Source organism: Plectropomus leopardus, chromosome 22 (assembly GCF_026936395.1).
Source record: "Plectropomus leopardus strain MGB_pleo_1.0 chromosome 22, ASM2693639v1, whole genome shotgun sequence".
Classification (NCBI taxonomy): domain Eukaryota; kingdom Metazoa; phylum Chordata; class Actinopteri; order Perciformes; family Serranidae; genus Plectropomus; species Plectropomus leopardus.
In genome coordinates this window covers 24,455,156-24,479,788 of record NC_142197.1, presented here as the reverse complement: position 1 = coordinate 24,479,788, position 24,633 = coordinate 24,455,156, and the positions used below count along the sequence as shown (strand labels likewise).

The 24,633-nt window shown below is 38.6% G+C and overlaps 1 protein-coding gene across 1 annotated transcript in view; it reads left to right on the top strand.

Moving 5' to 3' along the window:
• cnot4b (CCR4-NOT transcription complex, subunit 4b) overlaps nt 1-24,633 on the top strand; it is a 36,188-nt gene that overhangs the window by 7,252 nt on the left and 4,303 nt on the right. The window contains exons 2-12 of the mRNA XM_088072682.1: nt 999-1,228; nt 3,780-3,977; nt 6,410-6,496; nt 6,603-6,704; nt 7,563-7,692; nt 9,375-9,495; nt 10,368-10,547; nt 11,448-11,499; nt 12,547-12,802; nt 14,288-14,821; nt 23,154-23,390. Coding sequence (XP_087928808.1) covers nt 1,055-1,228; nt 3,780-3,977; nt 6,410-6,496; nt 6,603-6,704; nt 7,563-7,692; nt 9,375-9,495; nt 10,368-10,547; nt 11,448-11,499; nt 12,547-12,802; nt 14,288-14,821; nt 23,154-23,390 — 2,071 coding nt within the window. The 5' untranslated portion in view covers nt 999-1,054. The remainder of the gene's footprint in view (nt 1-998; nt 1,229-3,779; nt 3,978-6,409; nt 6,497-6,602; nt 6,705-7,562; nt 7,693-9,374; nt 9,496-10,367; nt 10,548-11,447; nt 11,500-12,546; nt 12,803-14,287; nt 14,822-23,153; nt 23,391-24,633) is intronic.

The window sequence follows — 24,633 nt, the reverse complement described above, 5'->3', positions numbered from 1 at the left end:
TTTATTACATAGGACAGCTACAGGGTGAAAGGGGAGAGAGTGAGGATGACATGCAGCAAAGGGCTGCAGGTTGGAATCGAACCTACGGCTTTTGCGGCAAGACCATAGCTTTTGTACATGGGGTGCCTGCTGTACCAGGTGAGCTACTTTGATCCCCGTAAACTGATGATATAATTTTGCTGTTGTTAAAAGTGGTCCCCTTTTCTTCAGTTCATGAAGAATGTTCATGAAGAAAACAATAAAATACTTATCAGCTATGTCTCAGTTCAGGGACTGGATCCTGCAAAGTATACAAGACTTATATAGAGATGTGTCCTGTGTAGGCCCTGAAGGGCACACTTTAAAACCTTGTTCAAAGTATTGTAAACCACTTGAGAGTGTTTTGTGTCTTAGAAGCCTTCATCCATCGTCATGGATCTGTTACTCAGACTGGAATGTATTTAGGGTTTTGTCTCACATAGTGAGAAAAAGTCATGAGAAAAATCACAGCCCCCTCAATGAATTTCAATTAAGACTACAGTGTCGAGTCCCGACACAGATAGAGCTCTTGCAGGAAACACAACACAACACAAAAGTTGATCCTTGGCTCAAATGTTGTCATGCAATGTGATGAAATGTCATCTGATAGGGTGAGTGTTTTTTTTTTTTTTTTTATAAAAATGGTCTGTTGGTAAGAGTAAACAAAACCACAACACATGTCACACTGGCCCCAAATAAAAAGCTTCAATATCTCATAATCAAATAGACAGACTGTTGTGACATTTTGCTTTGCACATTCATGGTCAGAAAGGGACAAACTCTTTTAATTGAACGACGAAATGACGTCTCCTCTTTAGGCTGAACTTTACATCTTTTTTAAACTGTTGCTATTAGGAATAAACTGTCAGTATGTTATTTGCTTCATTCAAAACTCTTACTAGGTGTATTAAGAAGTATCAGTCTCTAGAAGGTGCTAGTACCAAGACTTCTGATTTTTCATCTGGTTGATTTCTCTCCAGGATCCAGTGCAGCTGTCCTGTGAAAGCTGTCCAGTCCAGCAGTGTGTTATCGTAGGATGTCCCGAAATCCTGAGCTGAAGGACGACCCGATGGAGTGCCCGCTGTGTATGGAACCGCTGGAGATCGATGACGTCAACTTCTTCCCCTGCACCTGTGGATACCAGATCTGTCGCTTCTGCTGGCATCGAATCCGGACGGACGAGAACGGTCTCTGTCCTGCCTGCAGAAAGGTAGACCTCTGTCCTCTTTGAATTCTCTTTAACCTTCACCAAAACAGTGAAGGATTCCCTGATAACTCATAGAAGTACCACTGACAGAGAATTCTGAATCTCATTTATGCAAGCTTTAATGCTCACACTGTGTGTCAGTATGTCCCATGTCCAACAGTCACCATTCAATGTGGCATGTCATTCAGCTCCTTTTTCTTTAAGAAATTCCTGTTGCATTAGTCTCATTTTGATAGCTTTGCCCATCAGGTTAACCCTCCAGGTTAATTAAATATGATTGGCACAGAAAATGATGTAAAACAGTAAAATTATCACCAGTATTATCAGTTCAACCTTGACCTACTGTACTAACTGTAGTTGTGTGTGCACATTCTTCTGTTCACTGAGGGATTATCACAAACATTTCAGGCGTACACACTTTGACTGGTACCTTAAAATGAAGTGGTCTAGATAATCTGGACTACTGTTCACTTGTTTTTGACCTATTTCATCTTCTGACTGCTTGTGTTTATTGGTCAGCAGACTTTGCTGTAGTGATGTCACCGTGTTCCCAGATCTCGGCAGTAAACTTTGTGAGCATGATGTTCTCATAACTGATAGAAATAATGGCCAAAGCTACAAAAATAAGACTTGCAATAAACTGAGATAATTTATTCACTTTGTGTTTGCATTGCAGCCAACTGTACTCTGACTGTTCTGTTGTGTGATGTTTCATATCATTTAAAAAACACACTTTTGTCAGTCATATGTGGAAGCACACAAGGCGGAAAATCACTTGTTGGACACAACAAGTGAGTCCAAATGCAGCCTCTGACACATCTGGGATAGGGTCAACAATGGACTGTGGCCGTATCCCCAAACATTCTAACAACACTCACAGAAAAGCTGCTAACCTAAAAGCCAAAACAAAAAATCTGCAGAGTCCTAACTTAGAAGTGATTTAGGAAAAATTCTCCGAGCAGCTGTAAGCATGTAAAAGAAAGAAACTTTTACATGAGTGAGAAAGTTTGGTCAGCCTAGTTTTATTTTAGTTGGTTGTAACAGATATGCCCCTTTGTGAGGGAGTGAGGACTCCCAGTGAAAATGAAATGTCTCAATATGAGGCAGTGAGGTACTGTAATTGTCAGTGTGATCATTTTGTTCATGGAAGGTTTAGACAGACCAAAGTCATTACTGTTGAATTTTTCCAGTTGCAAATTAATTTTGTGGTGTGATAACTTTTATTTCTGGCATTATCATTATTGCGCTGTGCATAATTTTCTCCTTATTCCAGAAAAGTTCTCATCTCTACTTCTGACAGTTTTTCACCTTAGGAGCTCTCTTGTGAATAACTTTTGTCTTTACCAAGTACCACTCTACCCTGTTAGGATAAAGTCTTTTAAAAATAGTAGAATTCTAAGTATTTTCTTAGAAATTTGTCACTTAGGGCAGCTTCTTTGTACTAGGAAGCTTTCTGAATATGGCCCCAAGAGTCTAAACCACTCTGTTATCAAAAATAAACTTAAACTCATTCCACCTTCAGCTGACATTTCCATCCAGCAAAGAGATGACTCACACTGTCCATATGAACTCTAGATTGTTCGATATCTAACAGTGGTAGAGAATCTTCAGAAGCCTTGAGAGGCAATGTGAAAAGAAGTTGTTTTGCAGGCAATGTTGGCCAGCACCAAAGTGTATCTCTTACGTATGGGATCTTATCTCCTACACATTAATTATAATAACTATATTGATATAGCACCTTTAAAACAGAGTTTACAAAATGCTTTGATAAAAAGGGCAAAGCAAGAACATATTAGAAAGGAGCTGGAGGATAATGACAAATCGAGATAAGAACGATGAATATAAGATATTATCCCCTACGTAGAAGATAATATCTTCTACAGAGCTCCTACCTGTAGCTTTTATTTTCCTTTTTTTCGCTGCCATTGTTCTGCATACTGTGTCCTATGGAGGAGAAAACATCTCTTAGGAGATAATATCTTGTACGTATATATTATCTCCTATGTAAGTGATATTACAGAGATGCTGCCTGTATTTTTATTTGAATTTTCTCTCTGCCATTGTTCCGCATACTGTGTCTCTGTGTCTCCTACATAGGGGATACCATCTCTTATGTAGGAGATAATATCTCTTATCTGGATATCATCTCTTATCTCCTAAGATGTTATCTTCTGCAGAGCTCCTACATGTCGCTTTTATTTTCTTTTTCTCTCTGCCATTGTTCTTTTTACCATGTCTCCTACGTAGGAGTTAACATCTCTTACATAGGAGATAATATCTTGTAAGTAGAAGATGCTATCTCGTATTAGGTATTGCCTTCCACAGAGCTCCTACTTGTAGTTATATTTTTGCTTTCTTTATGCTATTGTTCTGCATACTGTGTCTCTGTGTCTTCTTGGTAAGAGATAACATCTCTTTAATAGGACATAATATCTTTTATGTAGGAGGTAATGTATGTAGGAGATGAACAAAGGTTTTTGCTACTTTTGTCTCTAAAAAAAAAAAGTGTAACTTTCAGTAAACATGTTTTTTATGATTGTTGTGTTTTCTGCAGCCCTACCCAGAAGACCCAGCAGTGTACAAGCCTCTGTCACAGGAGGAGCTGCAGAGGATAAAGAATGAGAAGAAGCAGAAGCAGAACGAGAAGAAGCAGAAGATCACAGAGAACAGAAAACACCTGGCGAGTGTCCGAGTGGTCCAGAGAAACCTTGTGTTTGTAGTGGGGCTGTCTCAGAGGCTGGCTGACCCGGAGGTAAGACCACACACACACACACGGTACAGTAAGTTATCACAGTGTATGCTGCTGTAATGATTGTGGGTATTTTGAAGGAATAATTTAACCCTGCTCTGATGACTCTGTTGCAAAGCTCTATCATGTACTAGAATAAGCATGACATGAATGGGATGCAATTGTGCAGCCGCATTTCAGTCTGCCAACATCTCCCACACTCAGCAGTCCTGGAAAACAACAGCAGCAGCAGCAGCAGCGTGGCGTCAGTGCCTGATGGCGTCTATGATGACGTTACATGCCATAAATATCCTTGAACCTATTAATCATCTTTCCAGCAGTGAAGGGCAATGCTCAGGCTTTCTGAAGGCACCATATTAAATAAGTATAAGGCACTGCAAACACTTGAGTCTGGCTATGTGAATTACTCACATACATAATATGCTGTTAAAACTAAGTTCAAAAGGACGCACATGTGCATGCACGCACACACGCACGCACACACGCACACACACACACACACACACACACACACACACACACACACACACACACACACACACACCCCAGATGACGTTTTCCCCAAAACTGTTTTTCCATTCTGCAGCATTAATACCATTACAAAGTGGATCTTTAACATTTCTTGTTTGTTGTCACAAATGTACGGTCATAATAAAGTGATGGTATTGGCAGATGAGATTTAAGAATAGAGGGAATCTTGTCAGATTTATTTTGATCTATTAAAGTCATAGTGAGACAGCATTAGAGGGAACTGTCAGCCTCCACGCACGTGCTCACAATTTCTCACAATTTGTGGGAAACCTCTTGCCTTTTTTCCTCATTTTATTTATTTCTTTTTTTATTTTAAAGAAATCAAATCACTTAGCTCAGTTGTACTGACACCTGCTGTATCAGGGTGTTTAGATGCTGCCCTTGTCAGAAAAAAATGCAGAATAAAAAAATGTCCTATTATTGGGGAATAATTTCAACGAGATATATATCATGCATCCCTTACAATAAATAAAACACCACCTGGGCAAATAAAAATCTACTTAGGAGAGTAAATTTCTGACCCACTTTCCTGAACAGCGCAGTGAAAGAACCCAAACGTTGAACCTTGCTGTTCCTTTTTGCATAACAACTGCTTTCTTACTGTACGACAGGACAACCTGAGAGCCGGGAGAAAAGTGTCTCTTTGTCTTGAGGGTCTCCCTCTCACCCATGTCTTTCTTTCTTCCTGTTGGTGTGAGCCTGTCTTTGTGTTTTGGAGGAAGAGGATGAGAGGCTGAGCAGGCAGGACAGCTTCAGTCACACAAAGGCCACACAAAGAAATGACCCTCCTCTCCCACTGTGAGCTTACTGCCAACACTGAGCAGAATGTCAAAACTGCCATCCAGCTCCGAGCCCTGACACCAACACAAACACTTGGATTCTCAGCTCTCAGTCTACATTCAGCAGAGGATTTCTGTCTTTGGAGGAATATTGTACAAGTGCCTTTTTGTCTGCAGACTTTTTCTAATAGAACTGCTTGTACTTCTTTCCTAGAAAATAAGTTAATTTTGTTTCCTATCCCAGAAAAAGTTTTAGGGTTTATACTTAAACCTCCTGCTGCATCAGAAATAGGGCAAGGATGTGACTTCTACATAACAGTTAGCCGTTTGAAACCTGAAGCAATCTTACTTTCTTGTGCTGTGTTCAGAAGCCTCTCACAATATTTAAAGCTTTGAACCCAAATTGGAGCAATTCTTTCAAAAACACAGGAAAAAAGGCAGTAAGCAATATGGCAAGAAATGTTAAAATAAAATAGTAGAAAAAATATACAGGGAAAATGAAAAGAGAAAAAAAAATTATTTCTTATTATCATAATTACATATTTAAAATTATGTTACAGAATTATCTAATTTTAAGAACTTTTTGCAAGTCTTATTTGCCTTGTTTGTTTGTTTTTACTTTTTTTCTTGCTTTTTAATTTTTTTTGGGGAGGGGGTGCTTTCTTTTTCTTCTTTTGTTATTAATTTCTGGTTAATTTTCCTGTACTTCTTACGAATTTCTTGATTTTTTTTTCCTTTCCTTCATTTTTTCAGGATTTTAAAAGGTGAAAATGCTCACTTAGTGACCACTTAAGCTTGTACTTAATGAGCAAATACTTTATACTTACAAAATTATATGTTACAAAATTATTATAATAAGAGAAGTCTTGTTTGCCTTGTTAACTTAAAAAAATCTTTGTTATTCATTTTCATTTAATTTTTTTGGCTAATTTTTGGGTAATATATTCTTTCATTGCTTATTCTCTCTTCCCATGATTTTGAGAGAAATCAAGCTAATTTTCTCAGGTTTCAAAGGGTTAAAAGGCTCCCTGAATTGCCATTTAAACTTATGCTTTATGAGCAATAACCATGATGACTGATGATAATGACGCTTACATTGGATTCTGTGTCCTCTGTTTTTAACAGGTTCTAAAGAGGCCAGAATATTTTGGGAAATTTGGGAAGATCCACAAAGTTGTGATCAACAACAGCACATCATACGCTGGCTCACAGGTGAGGCTCCGCTCAGAGACGGCAGGTCAGAGGGAACATCTGTCAGGCTGCCATGCGGATCAGGCCAGTTTTTTAATATCAGTTTTATGTGTTTTCTTTGTTCCAGGGGCCCAGTGCCAGTGCCTACGTCACATATATTCGCTCTGAAGACGCTCTCAGAGCCATCCAGTGTGTCAACAATGTAGTGGTCGATGGCAGAACACTCAAGGTGAGCTCCAGAGATAAAAATAGCACATTTAGAAAAAAGAAAGTTTCCAAATTCATATTAAACAACAAGGAGCTCCGACCAAGCAACCTGATTGGTCAGCAAGACATTTCGAATGTGCTCAAATCTGCATGACAGCACAACTTTCCTCATCACTGAAAATATTACTCTGCCGCTTCTTAATCATTGCACTTGCAGAAATTCTAGAATTCTGGATGCTCATCAGTTGGGTGACAAGGAGCATTTCAGGGTAGCATCATAATGTAATCATAGTTTTTAGTCACGTGAGGGCCAAACAATGCTCCAATGCGATAGCCAACAATGGAAACTCCATTGAGCTGCAGCACAAACCCATCAAATTTTCATTTTTTTTTTCATGCCATGAATATTTGGATCAAACCTAAAAAAAAAACACCAAAAAAAACCAAAACAAAGATATTTGAACAAACTAAGTTTTGGGCATTTGCAATCCAGTTACAGCACTCACTCACTATTCTCTATGTAATTTGTATTAAATAGTGACCTATATAAAGAATAACCAAAAGTAGACTTCGGACACTATGCTGGAATTTTCTTCCTCCGGAAATGCACAGTCGCATTGCATTGTGGGAGTAAAATGTTGGGCACATCATATGTACATCTTGTAGATAAAATTAACAGTGGAGAATTTGAACACTACTACAAAATGGTGAACACACTATATAGTGCACTACTTCTGTGACAGGAAACGGTTTCAAACACTTCCACGTACTACTCCAGAAAGTTGGTCAAACCCTCGTAACGGTCTAGCAACGGACAGTGTTGTTGTTTAAATAACTGAACTGAGGTATTGTATTCCAGAATATATGTTTTGTTTTTCAGGCTTCTTTAGGAACAACAAAATACTGCAGTTACTTTTTAAAGAGCATGCAGTGCCCCAAACCTGACTGCATGTATCTGCACGAGCTGGGAGACGAAGCTGCCAGTTTCACTAAAGAAGAGATGCAGGCAAGTGCAGGCACAAGACACTTATCTTCTGCTCAGATAAAATACACATACTGTTGGAGTGACAGCTATCTCAAGTATTCCATATCATTTTTAGAAAAGAGCATAGCATTGACTTCAGTACTTAAAAAATCAACAAATTGAGACATTTGTTTCATTATCAAAGAAATCTTTGCAATTTATTTGTGTGCATCCATGGTAACAGTGCAACGGAGCTGCACGAAACTGTTTGCTTTACTTCACATTTGTCAATGTCTCGTCAACCAGGCTTTAATATCCCTGGAACACCGACATGCTCCTCTATCCATCCATAACCAAATATGTATCGGTTATTAAAACCTGTGGACGTTTAGCATGGTATCCAAAACAATTCATATTGCTTCAAACTATGCCAACCAACGGCATCACTGGATAGCCAGACTTGTCCAAACAATAACCCGTCTGACATGTCTTGCTAAGGCGTGCAGTGAGTATATCATGTAAATAAACAGAGGGGATCCTGAACAATAACAGCTCAGGTGTTTAAGCCATATACCACTCTATACTTCCTTAACCCTTAGGGGGTTTGTTTGGTGGATTTTATGCACTTTTCATTCCTATTTTTTAAATTATTTTGGCCGTGTTCATGCATATGGCATACATTTTGGCAATATTGTGTATTTCAGTTTAATCAGAGAATTTCAAGCTCAGCTCCAACAATAAGTGTAAAATACACTGTGGAAACTAAATTGTTACATTCATTCTGTTAAGTGCAAAAAATGCTCCATTGAAACAAATTCAAACTGCAATTCTTGATCCTTCAGCCATCAAAACATTAAAACATTTATTGTATTATTTCTGGGTGTCATTTGGGGCTTTTGCCATGGAATTTGTCATTTTGACTGTTTTCCACCTGATGATGTCATGTTTTTTTAATCACATTTGACATGTTGAGAAAATACATGATGTTTCCTCTAGGTGCACTGTCAATCAGTGTTGCTGCTGATCATTGACATATCCCAGACTGTGATAATAAAAATAAAATAAAATCAACTTTGCATGTAGTTTAGTAGAATTTCTTTCATCTAAAAACATAGTGGCATCATGACAAAAACCTGGCATTTAAAGAGTTTTAAACACTATGAAAAAAGTATGAAAATTAATGAATATTTGATATTTATGATTAGGACTGATGTTAGTTGAAGAAAAAGTTCAGTAAAAGCAGATATTTTTTTATAGACTGATTTTGAAAAACGCATTTTGTGTGCAGAGTGGTATGTGTGTGTGTATTTCACACACTAAAAAAAATTAGGTATAAAATCAATGTTGTTGCTAATTATTGACATATCCTAGGCTCTGATAATAAAAAAAATCAACTTAGCATGTAATATATTGAAAATAATTCATTTTTGTGATATATTTAATAATTAGAACTGATGTTGGTTGAAAAATTAACTCAATCAAAGTAGAAAATAATATTAATGTCTAATCATTTTTAAAGCTTGATTTTGAAACATGCTTTTTGTTCGCAGAGCAATACAAGTTTGTGTAATATTAAAGCGGGCCCTAAAATTATCATTTTGCATCAGAAGTATTCTTCAGGTTGCCTCAAGTTCCGTCTTCCAGTCCTCACAGTTTACCACTGTAGTACTGGTGTTTTTATGAAAGCAGAGCTCTCTCCCTCTAATCTGTCGTTTGGCCTCCAGGCAGGAAAGCATCAGGAGTATGAGCAGAAATTACTACAAGACCTCTACAAAATGAACCCAACCTTCCTGCAGACCACTGCTGTGTCAGGAGACAAGCCAAAGGGCAAAGCCAGCTCTTTACAGAGGTATTCCAAAGTGTCTGACACTGTGTGTTCGTCTCTCAGTAGTCATTTATCACCTTCCTCATGTCCTTTTCTTACTCAGAAAAAAACTTTTTTTTCAACTCAGAAAGAAAACTCAGATCTACTAATGTACTAATTTTATTCAAATAAATACAGATTGTTTTAAAAGTCAAACTAATGAACTACAAGAATGACAAAGATCAGATGTTTGTGGAACATTACTCTGCAAATTTAGATTTCTGCTCAGCTATATATTAACCTGTGATTCTTTTGGCGCATTATACACTGTTTTTATTCTTCTTCTTTTTTTGAAAGCTTTGGCTGTACTCATGCTTTTGGTATAAATTTTGGCAAGATTGTGTATTGTTTAATCAGAGAATATCCAGCTCAGCTCCTACAATAAGTCTAAAATACGCTGTGGAAACTAAATTGTTACATTCATACTCTTATAGTCATAAGATGCTCCATTGAAACCCATTCAAACTGCAATTTTTGATCCCACAGCCACCAAAGCAGAAAAAACATGCATTGTACTATTTCTGGGTGTCATTCTGGGCTTTTGATGTGGAATTAGTCATTTTTACTATTTTCAGTGCCATTTTTTTTTCTTTTTTTACCATATTTGATATATGGAGAAAATACATGCTTTCCACTAAGTGCACTGTCACAATCAATGTTGCTACTAATCACTGACATATGACAGGTTGTGATCATCAAAAAAATGTACTTTACTACTTTACTATACTACTTATGTAGTATGTTGTAAAAAGTGTTAAAACTCTGAAAATTAATGAATATTTGATATTAATGAATATGACTGATGTTGGTTAAACAATATTGACAATAATAATCTTTATTTGTGTGTGCTGTCTCAGGTCTAACAGCTCCAGTAAAGACGGGAAGATGACCAACGGTCTGTCATCAGAACACAGGAGGAGTCCACCATTAAATGGCTCTGACTCTGAACACTTGTCCCCTGAGGGACCCGAGCTTGACCTCAGCCTTGGCCCTGTACCGGCGCTCACACCTTTCTCCTCAAACCGGGACCTCGCCAGGTAAACTAGAACCTTAAAATCAAAGGATAAAACTAGGCAGAGCTTATTGAATAAAAATCAACGTTATGTTACTGCGCTGCCTATTTCACATCTAAAATGTTTACAGAAACGAATGTTATTGCTCCGTTTCACTGTAATAGCGAGAGTCTGTGAACTTAGCAGCACTGATCGAATATAAACCAGGATTCTGTGACTGAGTTGCATATTTCTTGCCTCAAATGTTTAAAAAAAATGCTTTAGCTTACTGTTAAGCTGTAATACAAGATATGGCCATTGTTTCATACAGACCATTCCACATTACATTAAGCACAGTGCATTCTGCTAGTTGTAGGTTTTCTACCTCTTGAGCAAAAACACCCTTTTTTCTGTTTTTTCTGGTCGTATAGGACTGACAAAAGTATTAGTCTGTACTGCAGAGATGGCCTAGTTTTACATGATGGCCTTATGCATATCAGTGAATTACTAGTGATTTAAGGCACTGTGAAGGCAGCACAACACCCCTAGCAAATTTTTCACTTCAGTCCTCTAGCTCACCTGTTATTGATTAACTTTAAATAGAAAGAGACCTTGATTTTTATTGACAGAAGCCTAACATTGACTAGGGAAAACCAAAACATGTAAAATCTGTTAAAAAGATAACGTGAGATGAGTAGAGTGGTGAGTATGACATGGCTCTGTTGTTGTATGGGTGAATTTGCAGTGTGAGAACAGAGGCTGTAGGCTTCAGGTTATTTGCCTTAATTTTTTTTGTGCTGGACATTATTTCTTACTGGCTTTATACAACAGTTTATGGTAACTATAAAACGTATTAACACTGACAGGATCAGATAAGGCTGGAACACTCCTCAGTCATCGGGTGTGCAAATATAATACCTCCTTTTTTGTGCTTTTATTTAACAGCCCCAGCACCAAACTGACAGACGTCATCAGCAATGGTGAAACCTCACAGCTGGTAAGAAACACAATCTGCAATTTTTCTGTTTAGTTGACATAAAATGTAATTTTATCTAGACAGGGACAGTGCACAATAAAACATTAACTTTATGTAAAACAAGGAGAGGTGAATTGTACCAGGTAAATCAATGACATAATTTGATGTAAACTGAGTACAAAACACCAGGTCATAAACTTTTACAAATATTATTATCCCTATACCTACTTGTGTACTTAATTACAAGTAAAAAATGGCTTTATTACCATAAAAATGTACTTCATTACCATAAACATGAACCCAGTTTTTAAGTTGTGTTCGTGTGTTCATAAATACTGTAATGAAGTGTTTTTGTGCTTAATTACCATATAGATATTGTAAATATATACTAAATATTGAAATATTATAAATATTGTAATAAAGTATTTATGTGCTCAATTACCATATAAACATTGTAAATACATTTTATATATTAAAATTGTATTTAAGTACTAATGCACTGTGGTATAATTATAGTAATGAAGTACTTATGTACTAAATTACCCAATAAATAATGTGATTAAGTACAAAATATTGAAATACTGCAAATATTGTAATTAAGTACTTATGCACTGTGTTATAATGGCAACTGAGTTATTATTTACCATAAGTAAGAACACGTGTTTTTGAGGTGATTACTTATGAAAATCAAGTTTTTCTCATTATTTATTTCAAGGGATTTTTTTAAGTATTAAAGAGAGGTCAAACATTTGAGTGCATTATTGAATTTTCAAAATGAGAAATATATTTGGTGAGGTTGCGACAGTGGTGATACCGATGTGTTTTTTTGTTGTGGATCTGAAGGGCACATTGACAGTTTTTTAATCAAACCTTCAGCGGACGGGGCGTCCGGTGGCTGAGTGAAGGCAGTGTCCTTGCTGCAGCGGCCTCGGGTGCGACTCGTGGCCCTTTGCTGCATGTTGTCCCCTCTCTCTCTTCGCATTTTACGTTATCGATCTGTCTTATCTAATAAATCTAATAAAATAAAAAAAAGACAGGTAATTTGCTCTCCTCTCCTGTGTCCTGCAGCTCCCTGGCAGTGACTCACCGTCACCCCCTCCTGGCCTCAGTAAGCCCAGCCTGGTGGTTCCCATCAGTGTGACAGGCCACACAGCTCGCTCCCCATTCGAGGTGGCCTCTGCAGACTCCCAGTCGCTGTTCTCAGACAACAGTAACTTCAGGCATCCCAACCCGCTCCCCAGCGGACTGAGCGGCTTCCCCAGCTCCCCACAGAGCAACGCTGACTGGCCCACAGCACCCGAGCCACAGAGCCTCTTCACCTCAGGTGAGCCTCACAGAGGAGTAAAAACCGGCCTGCTGTGTGAGGAGAAGCTGTTTGTGACAAACAAGAATTGTAGCTGGTTAATCTTTCTGCTGATAGAAGGCTGTATTGGTTCTTAAGAAAGTCTCAGATTTCTTTGAGAAAGTGCACAATACAAAATAACTAACAATACAGAAAAAAATCTACTTTTAGAAGCTTAATGTGCTCAAACCCTGAGCGATAAAACTGATGTCAGTTACATTGCATTACAATAGTCGCTGCTATGATGTAACTTGCAGGCAGATGTCAGTTTGTTATCGCAGATGATTAAAAGTTCAATACACACTCGATATTTTTAACAAAGTTGTGAACACAGTAGTGTGTGAATGTACAATATTATCAATTTCCTTTGTTGTAAAATGTACATCATACACTTCCAGTACAAAAAAAACATTCTAAAATCATAAATCAGAGTAGCTTAAAGTAAATCTTCATTGAAATGAAAATAAACTAAAGAATAATTAAATAAATATCCCAATTCTCCAAACACCTCATTTGGCCACCAGCCAGTTAAAATATCAGCACTCAAACTAAATTGCATTTTGAGAGTGGTACAGGGGCATCTAAAAAATGAAATTAAAAAAGTCAGTTTGTTTGCCAGTGATGACTTCCAATATTTGAATGACAATTTGTAGCACAAAATTGCAAACAATATAAAACGTTTCGATTAGGGCTGTCAAACAGTTTCAAAAAATGATTACATGCTCTTTGATTAATTAATCTAAATTAATAGTATAATTCATTTTTTGCGGTGGAAGTATTTAATAAATTCAATTCACATTTACAAGCACAAATCGTAATGGTAAAATCTTCCACTTTGTCAGAAGCAACGTCCTGCAAATATTTAAAAATAAAATGCCTTGTGTCAACAACTGATGGAATTCTATCAACAGAGATGTTGTCAGGGGACTTTTATTTTGAAATATTGAGAGAGACTTTTAAACTGAAGTAAAAGATGGTATAGAGTCAAAATAATTATCAAAACACCATTTTCACTGTTTGCTTCTGAACGCCTGGTCGAGGCTGACGAGGCTGGCAGCTAGCGCTAGCATCAAGGCTGTGCTAGCTTGGACCTCAGGGTTCGCTGCTAAATGCTTTGCATCAAGGTGATATTTCAGTCTTGAAGTACTCTGGCACGAAACCCATGTTACAAATCCACTGTGGACTTCAATGAGGCACTGGGTCAATGGGATGAGTCAGTAAATTTTTTCAACAAGTTATTGTTTCTGTGATTAATTAATCAAAATTAATACATTATTTTGACAGCCATAGTTTTGATGTATATACTATGTAGTACTGCCCCACCAACCTCCTCCCACAAGGTGTGTCCTGTGTTTATAGCTGGCCATTTGTCCATGTGTTGTATATAAATGCTGAATACTCATTCTGTGTCGCATTTTATCTCCTGTACGTGTGTGTGTGTGTGTGTGTGTGTGTGTGTGTGTATAGATACCATGCCGGTGTCGTCGTCCACAGACTGGCAGGCGGCGTTCGGCTTTGGCTCGTCCAAACAGCAGCAGGAGGACGACCTGGGCTTCGACCCGTTTGACATCACTCGCAGGGCTCTGGCCGACCTCATAGAGAAGGAGCTCTCGGTGGAAGACGGCCTCGGCTCCTCGCTGTCGCCTGGCCCTTTCTCCCACAGAACACACGGACCCCTGCTAAACAAAGGCTTTGGGCCCCCAGGAGGACTCCCCACCCATCTGCCACCCTCTCACCACTTCTCCCAGCATCCTCACAGGGGAGACTACAGCTCCTTTAGCTTCCCCGCTCACCCTTCATCATCATCATCTTCATCCTCCTCCTCTTCCTCCTCCTCGTCCTCCTCCTCGTCAGCATCTTGTGGCTCCTGGATGGGTTCCACGTCGTCACGTAGTAACTTTGTGCATTTGAACCACACAGTCAAATCACACAGCAGCTTCTTGGACTTGACAGTGCTGCCAGGACGTCACAGTACCGGGCTCGGAGGAATCCCCATCACAGGTAAGACCAGACCAGGAAGATCTGACCTTTACACATATTATGGTGTCTGACTGGACTACTGGCAGAGGTGTCTGACTTTGGATTACTGGCAGAGGTGTCACAAATGTATAACTTTAGACTCGACTTGACAAAATCAAAGAAGCACCTGGACTTTGACTTTAATACCAATGATTCATGACTTCACTTAGACTTGAGCCTTTTGACTTGAAAACACTTCAAACCTTCACCCAAACACAAAGATTAAAAAGTATGTTATCTTGATATTCGACCAATATTGGTTTTTCAAGGCATACCGATACCAATGATTAGTAGGTAATGAGACCGATAACCGATATTTGAAGCAATATGCATTTCCAATAAAAATGAAAATCTTTCTGTCACCATTAAGAATTTGAAGTAGATTAAACTCCAATACAAAACTTAAATGCCTATAAACTGAAACTTTCAACATCATATACATTTCCTGCGACTTTTTTAATAAAGCCAAGTGAAAATGAAAAAAACTTTAAAAAAAATAACTGAGGTTTTTAAAAGTAAAAGTTCTTCCCATGCTGACACTTTACTTTTTAAAATGCTGATACGGATAATTGGCAAAATGCCAAATAATTGGCCAGGACGATAATCTGTTGACCTGTATTTAAAAAGTGTGCCACAAATTAATTTATTTCCTGAATCAAATTGTCATCAACACTGTTTACTCCCAGCAAGGCAACACACAAGGTCCATTTTTTTAAACTAATCTGACAGCATCCAATCAAGTTTCAGTCGATAACCATAAAGAACTAATGTTATGTTTCTGAGCGCCAGGTAGAAAAATGATACTTAAGATAATTTTGTTCACATTTGAAAACTATGTGCTGATCAAAAAATATATATATAATAATAATTGCAGTATGCAAATAGTGCAGGTCCCAAATAACAGAGCTGCAACAACTTCTAACAAACCTGTTTTAACAAATAAATACATATAACTCCTTGAAACCTGAGCAAATTGACTTAATCTTCAACCAGAAACATGTAAGGCAATGAACAACTTCATTAGAAATTACCCAGAGTTAAAAATTGCAATAAATTAACTTAAAATTTGCTCACTAATAAAGAAAAGAAAAATGATTTAAAAACAAACACAATAAGTGCTTGACAAAAGTGCTCAAAATGTGAATGTAGTTACTCGAAATATATCATTAGGATTAATAATTACTTTCTAATAATTATTTTTAAATTGAATGTATAAATGTATAAATGTATAAATGTATCTGTCTTTCTTATATTTCTGTCTTATTTATTGATGTATAACTAATTTCAGTTAATTTTCTTTTAATTTTCTTTCTTTTCCTTATTTCTTGCAATTTGTAGGGGATTCTTTTTCCAAGTTACTCGTTGCCATGCTTCAAAAAGAAAGCAAACCAATTTGCTTAAGTTTTATAGTTTTAAAAGCTTGTGCAATCGTAAAATAATTAACTCTTGTAGATCCAGGTTTCAAAGGGTTAAAAAGATGATTTTTGTAAATTTAATATGTTATTACCTTGTTAAGTAAGTCAGTTGACAGAAAATTCACATGCGACTGTGTAGGTCATCGAGTAATTATTTAAAGCAGAAAAACCCCAAACATTTTCTGGTTACATGCTTAGTAAATTTTAGATTTTAATGCTTTTTCTGTCACATATTTTATTAAAATGAATGCCGTTGGAATTTTGGACTGGTGGTCAAATGAAACATACCTTTTAAAGACGTCACCTTGGGTGTTTCGAAATTACACTGGGCATGTTTAACTATTTGACATTGACTATACAAAAGTGTTTCATACAACCCCGAACTGTCACTTTAAAAGGGTGAAAACAAGTGGGCCTTTAAAAATGAGAATCATTACATTCTCCAAGGACTTATTCCATTGTTGGACTGCCAGACTGCATTGAAGGTAGGGAGAAAATGAGCTAATGTACTGCCCAGTTAATATGCATCATTTTGCATCTAACATAACACAGTTTGCATCTGTCTCGGCTTGTCTGTCTTTACTGAGGATTTCTACTCCCTCAGAATCCCAAGACACAGAATGCAGTGCTTTTTATTCAGTCTCTACTCTGACAGTCTCTGCAGAGCTAGTAAATCACTGGGAGCTTTAAGAAACAACTAGTACATGACGTCATTTCATTGCGCTGCATTGTGGGTAAGCGTATGCTAATTTATTGACCACTTGGGGGCAGCACATCATTTACTGTAGCATTATTGTAACAACGCAGACAGGCTTTGCACATGAAAGCAGCCTGACTACCACTCACTGCTGCTGTTATCTCACTCTGTTTCTGAGCATCTTTTCACATCAGCTAACAGACCTAATGTCCATTCCTCTGGTTTATGTCTAACCTTCACTCAACTCCTGCTCCAGGAGCAAATCACTCTCCAAAGAGCACTCCAAGTGCTAAAGTAATCTGGCTGTAAATGCCATCACAAGTAATGATTTTGCTTCAGGCGCATGTTTACAAGTGTGGAAGTGTTTGTGGTGAGAAAAGAGATGGAAAAGTCTCAAAGGGATGAAGGGATGAAGGAGCAGCAGCAGCAGCTACAGGGAGGAGACTGACCTGAAATCCATTCCTAAGCTGCACTCATTTACAGAGAGCTACCCATAAATCATCACTCATCAGAGTACAGATACATCACATCCCATACTCAGTCTTCTCTGGTCTTAGCAGGAAATGTGAAATTCAGTTTGACCAATCAATGACGCAACTTTAGAGGCATAACATAAAGGTTTAATGCCTAATGTATGATTCTGTTTGTTGTATTGATGTGATTAGGGCCCCCTCTTGTTTTTCTCAGTGTTATTAATATTCTTCCGGGGAAATACAACTTCCCATTCATAAAAATAAACCAAACTTTGCACATAGGTCCAGTCCCATGCCAAACTTTCTCAGCTGCAAACACAAGCCAATAATCCTGATGGTGACGCTATAGCAACCATCTAAATTTCAAAAGTTTAAAATACATAACAAATCATTCATACGTGCTACAGCTTTGCGGCTTACAACTTATACCAGAATGTAAACATTTGCAAATCTTGCTAGATAAATCTTTGTGGTTCATGATCAAATTTGTCAAAATTTTGCTTTCATGGTAGATGAAGTGTGAAACATTTCAGAATCTTATGTCTGCAGCATTTTGAATTCTGCCCTCATGTAAACTATGGCAGTCTTTGGGAAAGTGGCATCTTTAAACATCAGTTTTTCACATATGGAGCAAATCAATCTTTGCCCGCCTGTGCGCAGACAGCTGATATCCTGCCCCCTGGTGGTCGGCTTAGTTATAGTGTGAAGGTGAAGCCATCTCTGGTTTCTCTCTTGGCAAATAGCTCACTGGTGTAGTGACTTGCCTTTGGTGTCTGAGATAACAAGTTTAATCCCCATGTGATGTAGAATGCAAATGCTACTGTATAGTTGTTCATCAATTCTTCTGCAGCAGCTATAATTATACATATTATGAGCACTGTGTCCAAAAAATGGCATTGTCTTACATTCATGGACTAAACGTCAAACTCTCCTGAAGATGAGCAAGAGCATCTTCTCTCCAAGGCTATTTTTTCATTAGTTTTCACTTTGGCACTGATCTAGGTTGCTTTCAGTTTGAGGACTATTTTCATGGTGGCACAATTACCAGCACAAGCAATGCACCAACAGTTTTAACTGACCTTGAAATTGTCTGTGTGGTATTTTGGTGTCCAGCGCAGAGCACATGGTGCACAGTTGGGAGGTGAGGCACAAACAGGCAGGAGGTTCGTTCAGATGAGGCAGCACAAAGAAAAGCTGCTGGTGTTTTGGTGGAAAGTGGGTCTTAGACTTTGCACTGAGAATAGATGTCTTAGAAGCACGCTGGTTTTTGGCACAATGGCACTCTGCTTGCAATCTCATGATTTTGTCAGCAAGAGCAAACGCACAGCAATGACAGAAAAATACCACAAACATAACTGGGAAAAAAAAACAGATTTTTGCAAGTCATAATATAAGGTGGGTCATTGTTTTTCTAACCAGTGAAACAGCCATTCATGAGATCCTGAAAAAGATGGTCAAAAATATGAGTTAGAGAATTCACCATGTGGCACTTTATAATGACTTGAGTTCAAGAACAGAATTCTGCTTTGTCATTTTGAGTGCTCACTGGTTTTCAGCCGAAAAGTGAAAAAGGAGGATTAATCAAGTATTTTCAGTAGGGTCTCTGATAGAAGTGTGCTTGTAGCCATGTCAATTGCCTGATTCTGAAAGAGTATTTAAAAAAGTGCCATCTTCTTTAGTGCCACTTGAGTACATTTCAATTTTACTGTGAAAAAGATTTGACTCCCAAATTGCTCTTGAGCTTACTGAGAAAATCCTCCACAGAATCACGCCTTTGTGGTCAGAATCTTCACAATTTAATGTTTTGGAGTCATTGTCCTGTTTGTACTCTGGCATTTGCTTCAGACTTAGTCCACATGAACATGGGTATTTTACTTTTAGTAGAAATATTCCCTGTACAAATGTTAATGCAGTTGACATGCTGTCAAGAGCATGCCAAACCAAAAGGTTGTGATAGAATCCTAAAGCTAAATCAGAAGCCTAATACAGAGCTATTACCAGAAGGCTACCTGGAACAATAGGCAGGTTTCCATTAACCTTTAAATTGTGCTAATTTAAATTGCGAATATAATTATGCCTAATGGAAAGTTTTGAATCCACAATTCCTTTGTGAAATCGTGGACTATCACCTCCCACAAAACCCTAATTCGTGGTTGCTCCCACTTATAAGGGGCTTGCCTTTCCAATATGGCTCGTGTAACATGCCTACATGGCCTTTGATTGGAAATAATGATGGCTAGTGTGGTGGCTGCAAGCTGCTAATGTTTTGAACATCCATCACCATGCTTCTTGGAAAGTTATTGCCAGAGAAGTCACAGAACATCAGTCAATGGCATGCAGTCATCTCACACTTTTATTGACATTTCGAAAATATTGCCAAATTTTGCGCAAATCTGTAATTGAAACCCGCCTAGCTACCTCTGTAGCACATTCTAACACCTCTTCTCCTAATACAGTGGTAGAATTATTGTACATCTATGTGTAAACATGTAAAAGTCCTGTTAGCAGGTTAGAGCTAATACCAGTTCGGTTCATTGCACGAAATGCCCCCTTGTTTGTGGAAACTCACAAAGGAGTCAATGGCACACATTGATGTTATAAGCCAAAAACTCAGTTTTCTCTGTCTGAAAATCAAAAGAGCAGAGTTCCTGAAAATCTTTGACAAAAAGTCCTGTTTTCAGTGACCCTAAAACACAGTTTGCGTGTGAATGAAAAGGCCAAAATGCAAAGAGAAAGCTACGTTTTCAAATATATCTGTGTGCATGTGGGCAGAGCCTCAAACCCTACCCTGTGAGAGACACCAACCACAAAACAGTCCCCCATCTCCTCAATAGATTTGAGGCTTTTCTCAATCTGCACTCCTGACTGTTCTTGTGCTCTCATGGACTTGTGAAACATCATGAGTTACACCTCAAGTGCTGTCGAGTACAATCAAATCTGCACTGAGCCAAGAATATTGTCCCAAGTGTCTGGATGTCTTGAGATGGACTTCAGATAGAAGTATCTCCTTCATATCAACCAGATGTCATCTTTACAGATCTTTGACCAGTGTCACTGATGCAATCACCTGAAACCTGTCTGACCTGGCAATATCAGCAAGAAAGCTGTGGTGCCAACAGCATATTAAGCTTTTCATGTTTCCGGGTTTTGCTTATTTGGACATCTGAGTCCAACTTGCCAATTGATTTTCTTGCCAAGGATGTGAGTTCAAACGTGGTGTATTCTTGGGGCAGTTATTAAAACCAACAAGATGTGCTTGGAATACCTGTTCCTGTACTTTTCTGTCTGCCTCAGCAGAGCCAAATGCTAATTTAATTTAACACGGTCCAGCAGTCCTTCCATCTTTATTCACCACCATCCTTATCGACCTTTAGCTTATCATCGGGAGAAGACCAGACAGGCAGCCATGTCCCACCAGAGATATGGATACAGATAAATGAAAAAAGGATGGATTTTTTCAGATTAACATAATGACTCAGCAGCCCCTGATCGGCTTTGCTTGGTGTACTTTTGATGAAGTTGGAATAAGTTAGATACTCCACATAGACAAAAGTATGTCAGCAAAGTTGTTTGTCAACCTAAACTTTCTCACCATGTGGGAATTAATGTTGATCGGTTGTGTGGACACTTATGTACTCCTTAAAGCCTCCAAGCTTTTCATTCTCACGTGGCACGTATGCAATTAACAGTGAGAATGACAGCCATCAGATTTTGGTCTTTACAAGCCAGTCATTTTTCAGACAGTGGGTATTTGATTTCAGGAAGGAGGCAAAAGCAGCTTCTTAGAATTTTACCATGAACTTTAATATGCTGGCACAAAAAAGCTGTTCCTGTAGCTTGCCGATTTTGTCCGTTTTAGCTAGCTAACCAATTACGCTGGAAGTCAGATTTCCAAGCTGCAATCATCACATTAACAATGTACCAGTAAGTTAGCAATGTCTAAACATAAAATAATTATTGTTAAATGACGCTAGTTGAAGATGATATGGTTGTATTAGAAGACAACCTTCCATCGATAGCAGTCATAAAAGACATCGGCTAATTCAATGGGAAGGAATTCCTCCCTGTAAAGGAACGGTATTGGATAACCTGGTTAAAGTGATTTCGAAGGCAGCACTCGGTCTCATGAATTAAACATGGAAGCACTTGTTTATCTGGGGATGCAAATGGCAACATAGGTGATGATGTTAATGCCAGCCATGCTTCCCTGCCCGACAGCCTGATTAATATAAAAAAGGAATACAGAGGGAGGATTGTTTCTTCTTAATCACTTATGTTTTTGGAGGTTTAGTGCCTGACAGTATTTAATTCCAAGGATTAATATAATTAATGGAATCTTCCAAAGACTTAATGCTCGAAGTAATGGCTATGGTAACGACATCTCATAACATGTTGTAATAAATAAGACGTGATAGCATTTTCAAAGTTTTTTTCTGTTCCTTCGCCATGTCGTAGGAAGCTAGCTGGGGGGGGGTTAATGACTAAGTCCACTAACAATCATCCTCTCAATTAGTATTTATTATTCATAGAACCATGGTAACTGGAAAGGCAGTCCTCCCTGTGAGGCCTGCTGTCTGCAATGTCTCATTAGACAGAGCTCTAAGTGATTCCAGCTCCCAACCACAGCACCTACCCATACTGCTTGTGGGCTGCAGGAGAAAAGATGGCAGCTGAATAATTAGCCCACTGCAGCAGCCTCTCCAGACTCTGAACTTCCACTTTTGACCACAGGCACAGAAAACAAATGTGATGTCATCATTAGATTGTTGCAGCACATTTGATGGATTCTAATTATTATTCACTGATGTAAAAACATGCCAGACTTTCCTACCATTGAATAGGTGATGTAATATGTAGTAAGCAGCTAACGCTGAATGTCACTGTTTATTACTCTTTCCAAAACTGATGAAAATACAGTTATGGGGACGCTTTGTCTACTATTTTTGGGATAGCAATAGTAAAATTTAAGTATCAAGCCTTAATACCTTTTTAGTGCCAGCTGACGTGTCCACAGTCTTAAAATCTGTCAAAATCTGCTATCTGTTCAGATTCATGAGCTTGTTTACTTATTTTTCGATCAGATAGTTCCTGATTAAAATCAAAAATTGTTTAGACATTCGGAAATAAAATAATCAAATCAAAAATAATCAGTACTGAAACTCTGGTACTGAATTGGCAGTACTATTAAAACTTTTCAAATAATACCCATCCCAAGTGGCTCTAAATCATCTCATTACTGTGCAATATTCTCCTGGGAAAACCTTGGGTCCTGTCATTTTTAGCATGCCACTTGACTTGTACAACCCACCTACACACATCTGTAGTACAAGTGCACAGCTACACAGCAACAACACTCCCTAGTGTGTAAATGCACCACACCACACTGCAGACACTGCTCAGGAATGGCCTGAAGAATAGGACAAATAGCTCAAGGTGTTGACGTAGCCTCCAAATTCCCCATATGAAGCATCCATGTTTTAGACTTTGTATTATCTTTGTTAAAACATCTTGGTAGCAACAGCCACATCTGAAGCATCGTCTTGTCCAGTGTATTAAATGACATTACTTGAGTACTTGGGTTTGGGCTCTGGTAGCCAGACTTTGACCCAGCCATAAAGGACATTGCTTAACAGGCAGAAATATGTGTTCTTTCAGGTCAAAGCCTTTATTAATGTAATGGCAGTGGTATACTGTTTTTCCAAGAGCTTCCTCTCTCTGTTTCCATGCAGAAAACAACATTAGCGGAGAGAGTATAAAAGTGAAAGAGTGGCAGGACGGCCTCAGAGCGCTCTTACCCAACATCAACATCAACTTTGGAGGACTGCCCAACTCCTCGTCTTCCTCATCGTCATCCTCCTCCTCATCTAGCATCAACCACACAGGGGCACCGGGGCTTTCAGGGGGTGTTTCTCACAGCTTCTGCTGGGACAGCACATCCAGGTGGATGGACCCAGCCATCATCACAGGTAGGAGCCAGATCCCACTCAGGAGCACTTGACTTATCTAAAAAAGATGATTCAGGCTTTTGAAAAGCTTTTGGCCAATTCCAGAGATTATCTCAAAGTAGATGGAAGTAAGCTACTGAAAACGCCTTGCCAACATTTTTTTTTTTACACTTATACTGAAGGTCCAAGTTAAAATAAGTCTGTGTGAGTTGGAGAACCACAGAGCTGATGAACTTGGACTACAGAAGCCGTCTGGCAGCAGGATCATCCATGAAACCATAAATACTACCGATGCTCCACAGAACCAGAGCCAAACACCTACGCCAGTCAACACATACATAAATAAAGATCTGCCAACTACTGAGAGAACAGAAACAAATAGGACCAAACAGAGCTTTTTCTCATACTCAGTAATTATACATTAATGAAGAAGTAATCATTACAGCAGAGCGAATGTGGGTAGAATCAAGATACCAAGAACACTTATTAATAGCAGGCAAATAGAAAGGTTTGTCGTCAGATGTCATTATCCAGATACCAGGCTAAAGGGACAGTTCGGCTAGTATTACCACCCAATAAAGAAAACCTAAATAATTCCTCATTCATTTTCTATTATCTATATTCATCTATCATTTATTTATTTATTTACCGAGGTCAGTCTCGTAGAGCCAGGAGGATTATTTCCTCTCTGACAGCCAGGTTGGATTAAAACCTGTCATCCTGTGGAGAGTCCTGTGCTGCTCGTCAGGGGATGCAGTTTCAGCAGCAGAGCTGCTAGTGTTCTGTTTGGGACTTGGACCAGCAGCAAGCACTCTTTGACAAGCAACAGGGCTTACGTTCGAATCCTCGTCACTGATGCTAGTTTCATTTTGTGTGCGTCGAAGTAATGCAGACATTTTCACCTGCTCTGCAACAGCTTTTAGAGTAACAGTCTTTTTCAGGTGATGTATCACTCGCAAAGGCCGCAATGCTTTGCAATACACTTAATGTAACACGTGTATCTCTCCTCTGCTCCACCCTACTTTCTGTTTGACTCTGCGTGTGTGTGTGTGTGTGTGTGTGTGTGTGTGTGTGTGTGTGTGTGTGTGTGTGTGTGTGTGTGTGTGTGTGTGTGTGTGCGCGCGTGCGTGCGCGCGCGCGTGCGTGCACAAACGCGCGTTCTGGGGTGAAGCCCCGCTGGATCAGAGGAAGTTTGATAAGCGACGGTGTAGAGAATGACACACTAATTAGATAAATAACACAAGCATATTTAGTGTCCTTAATA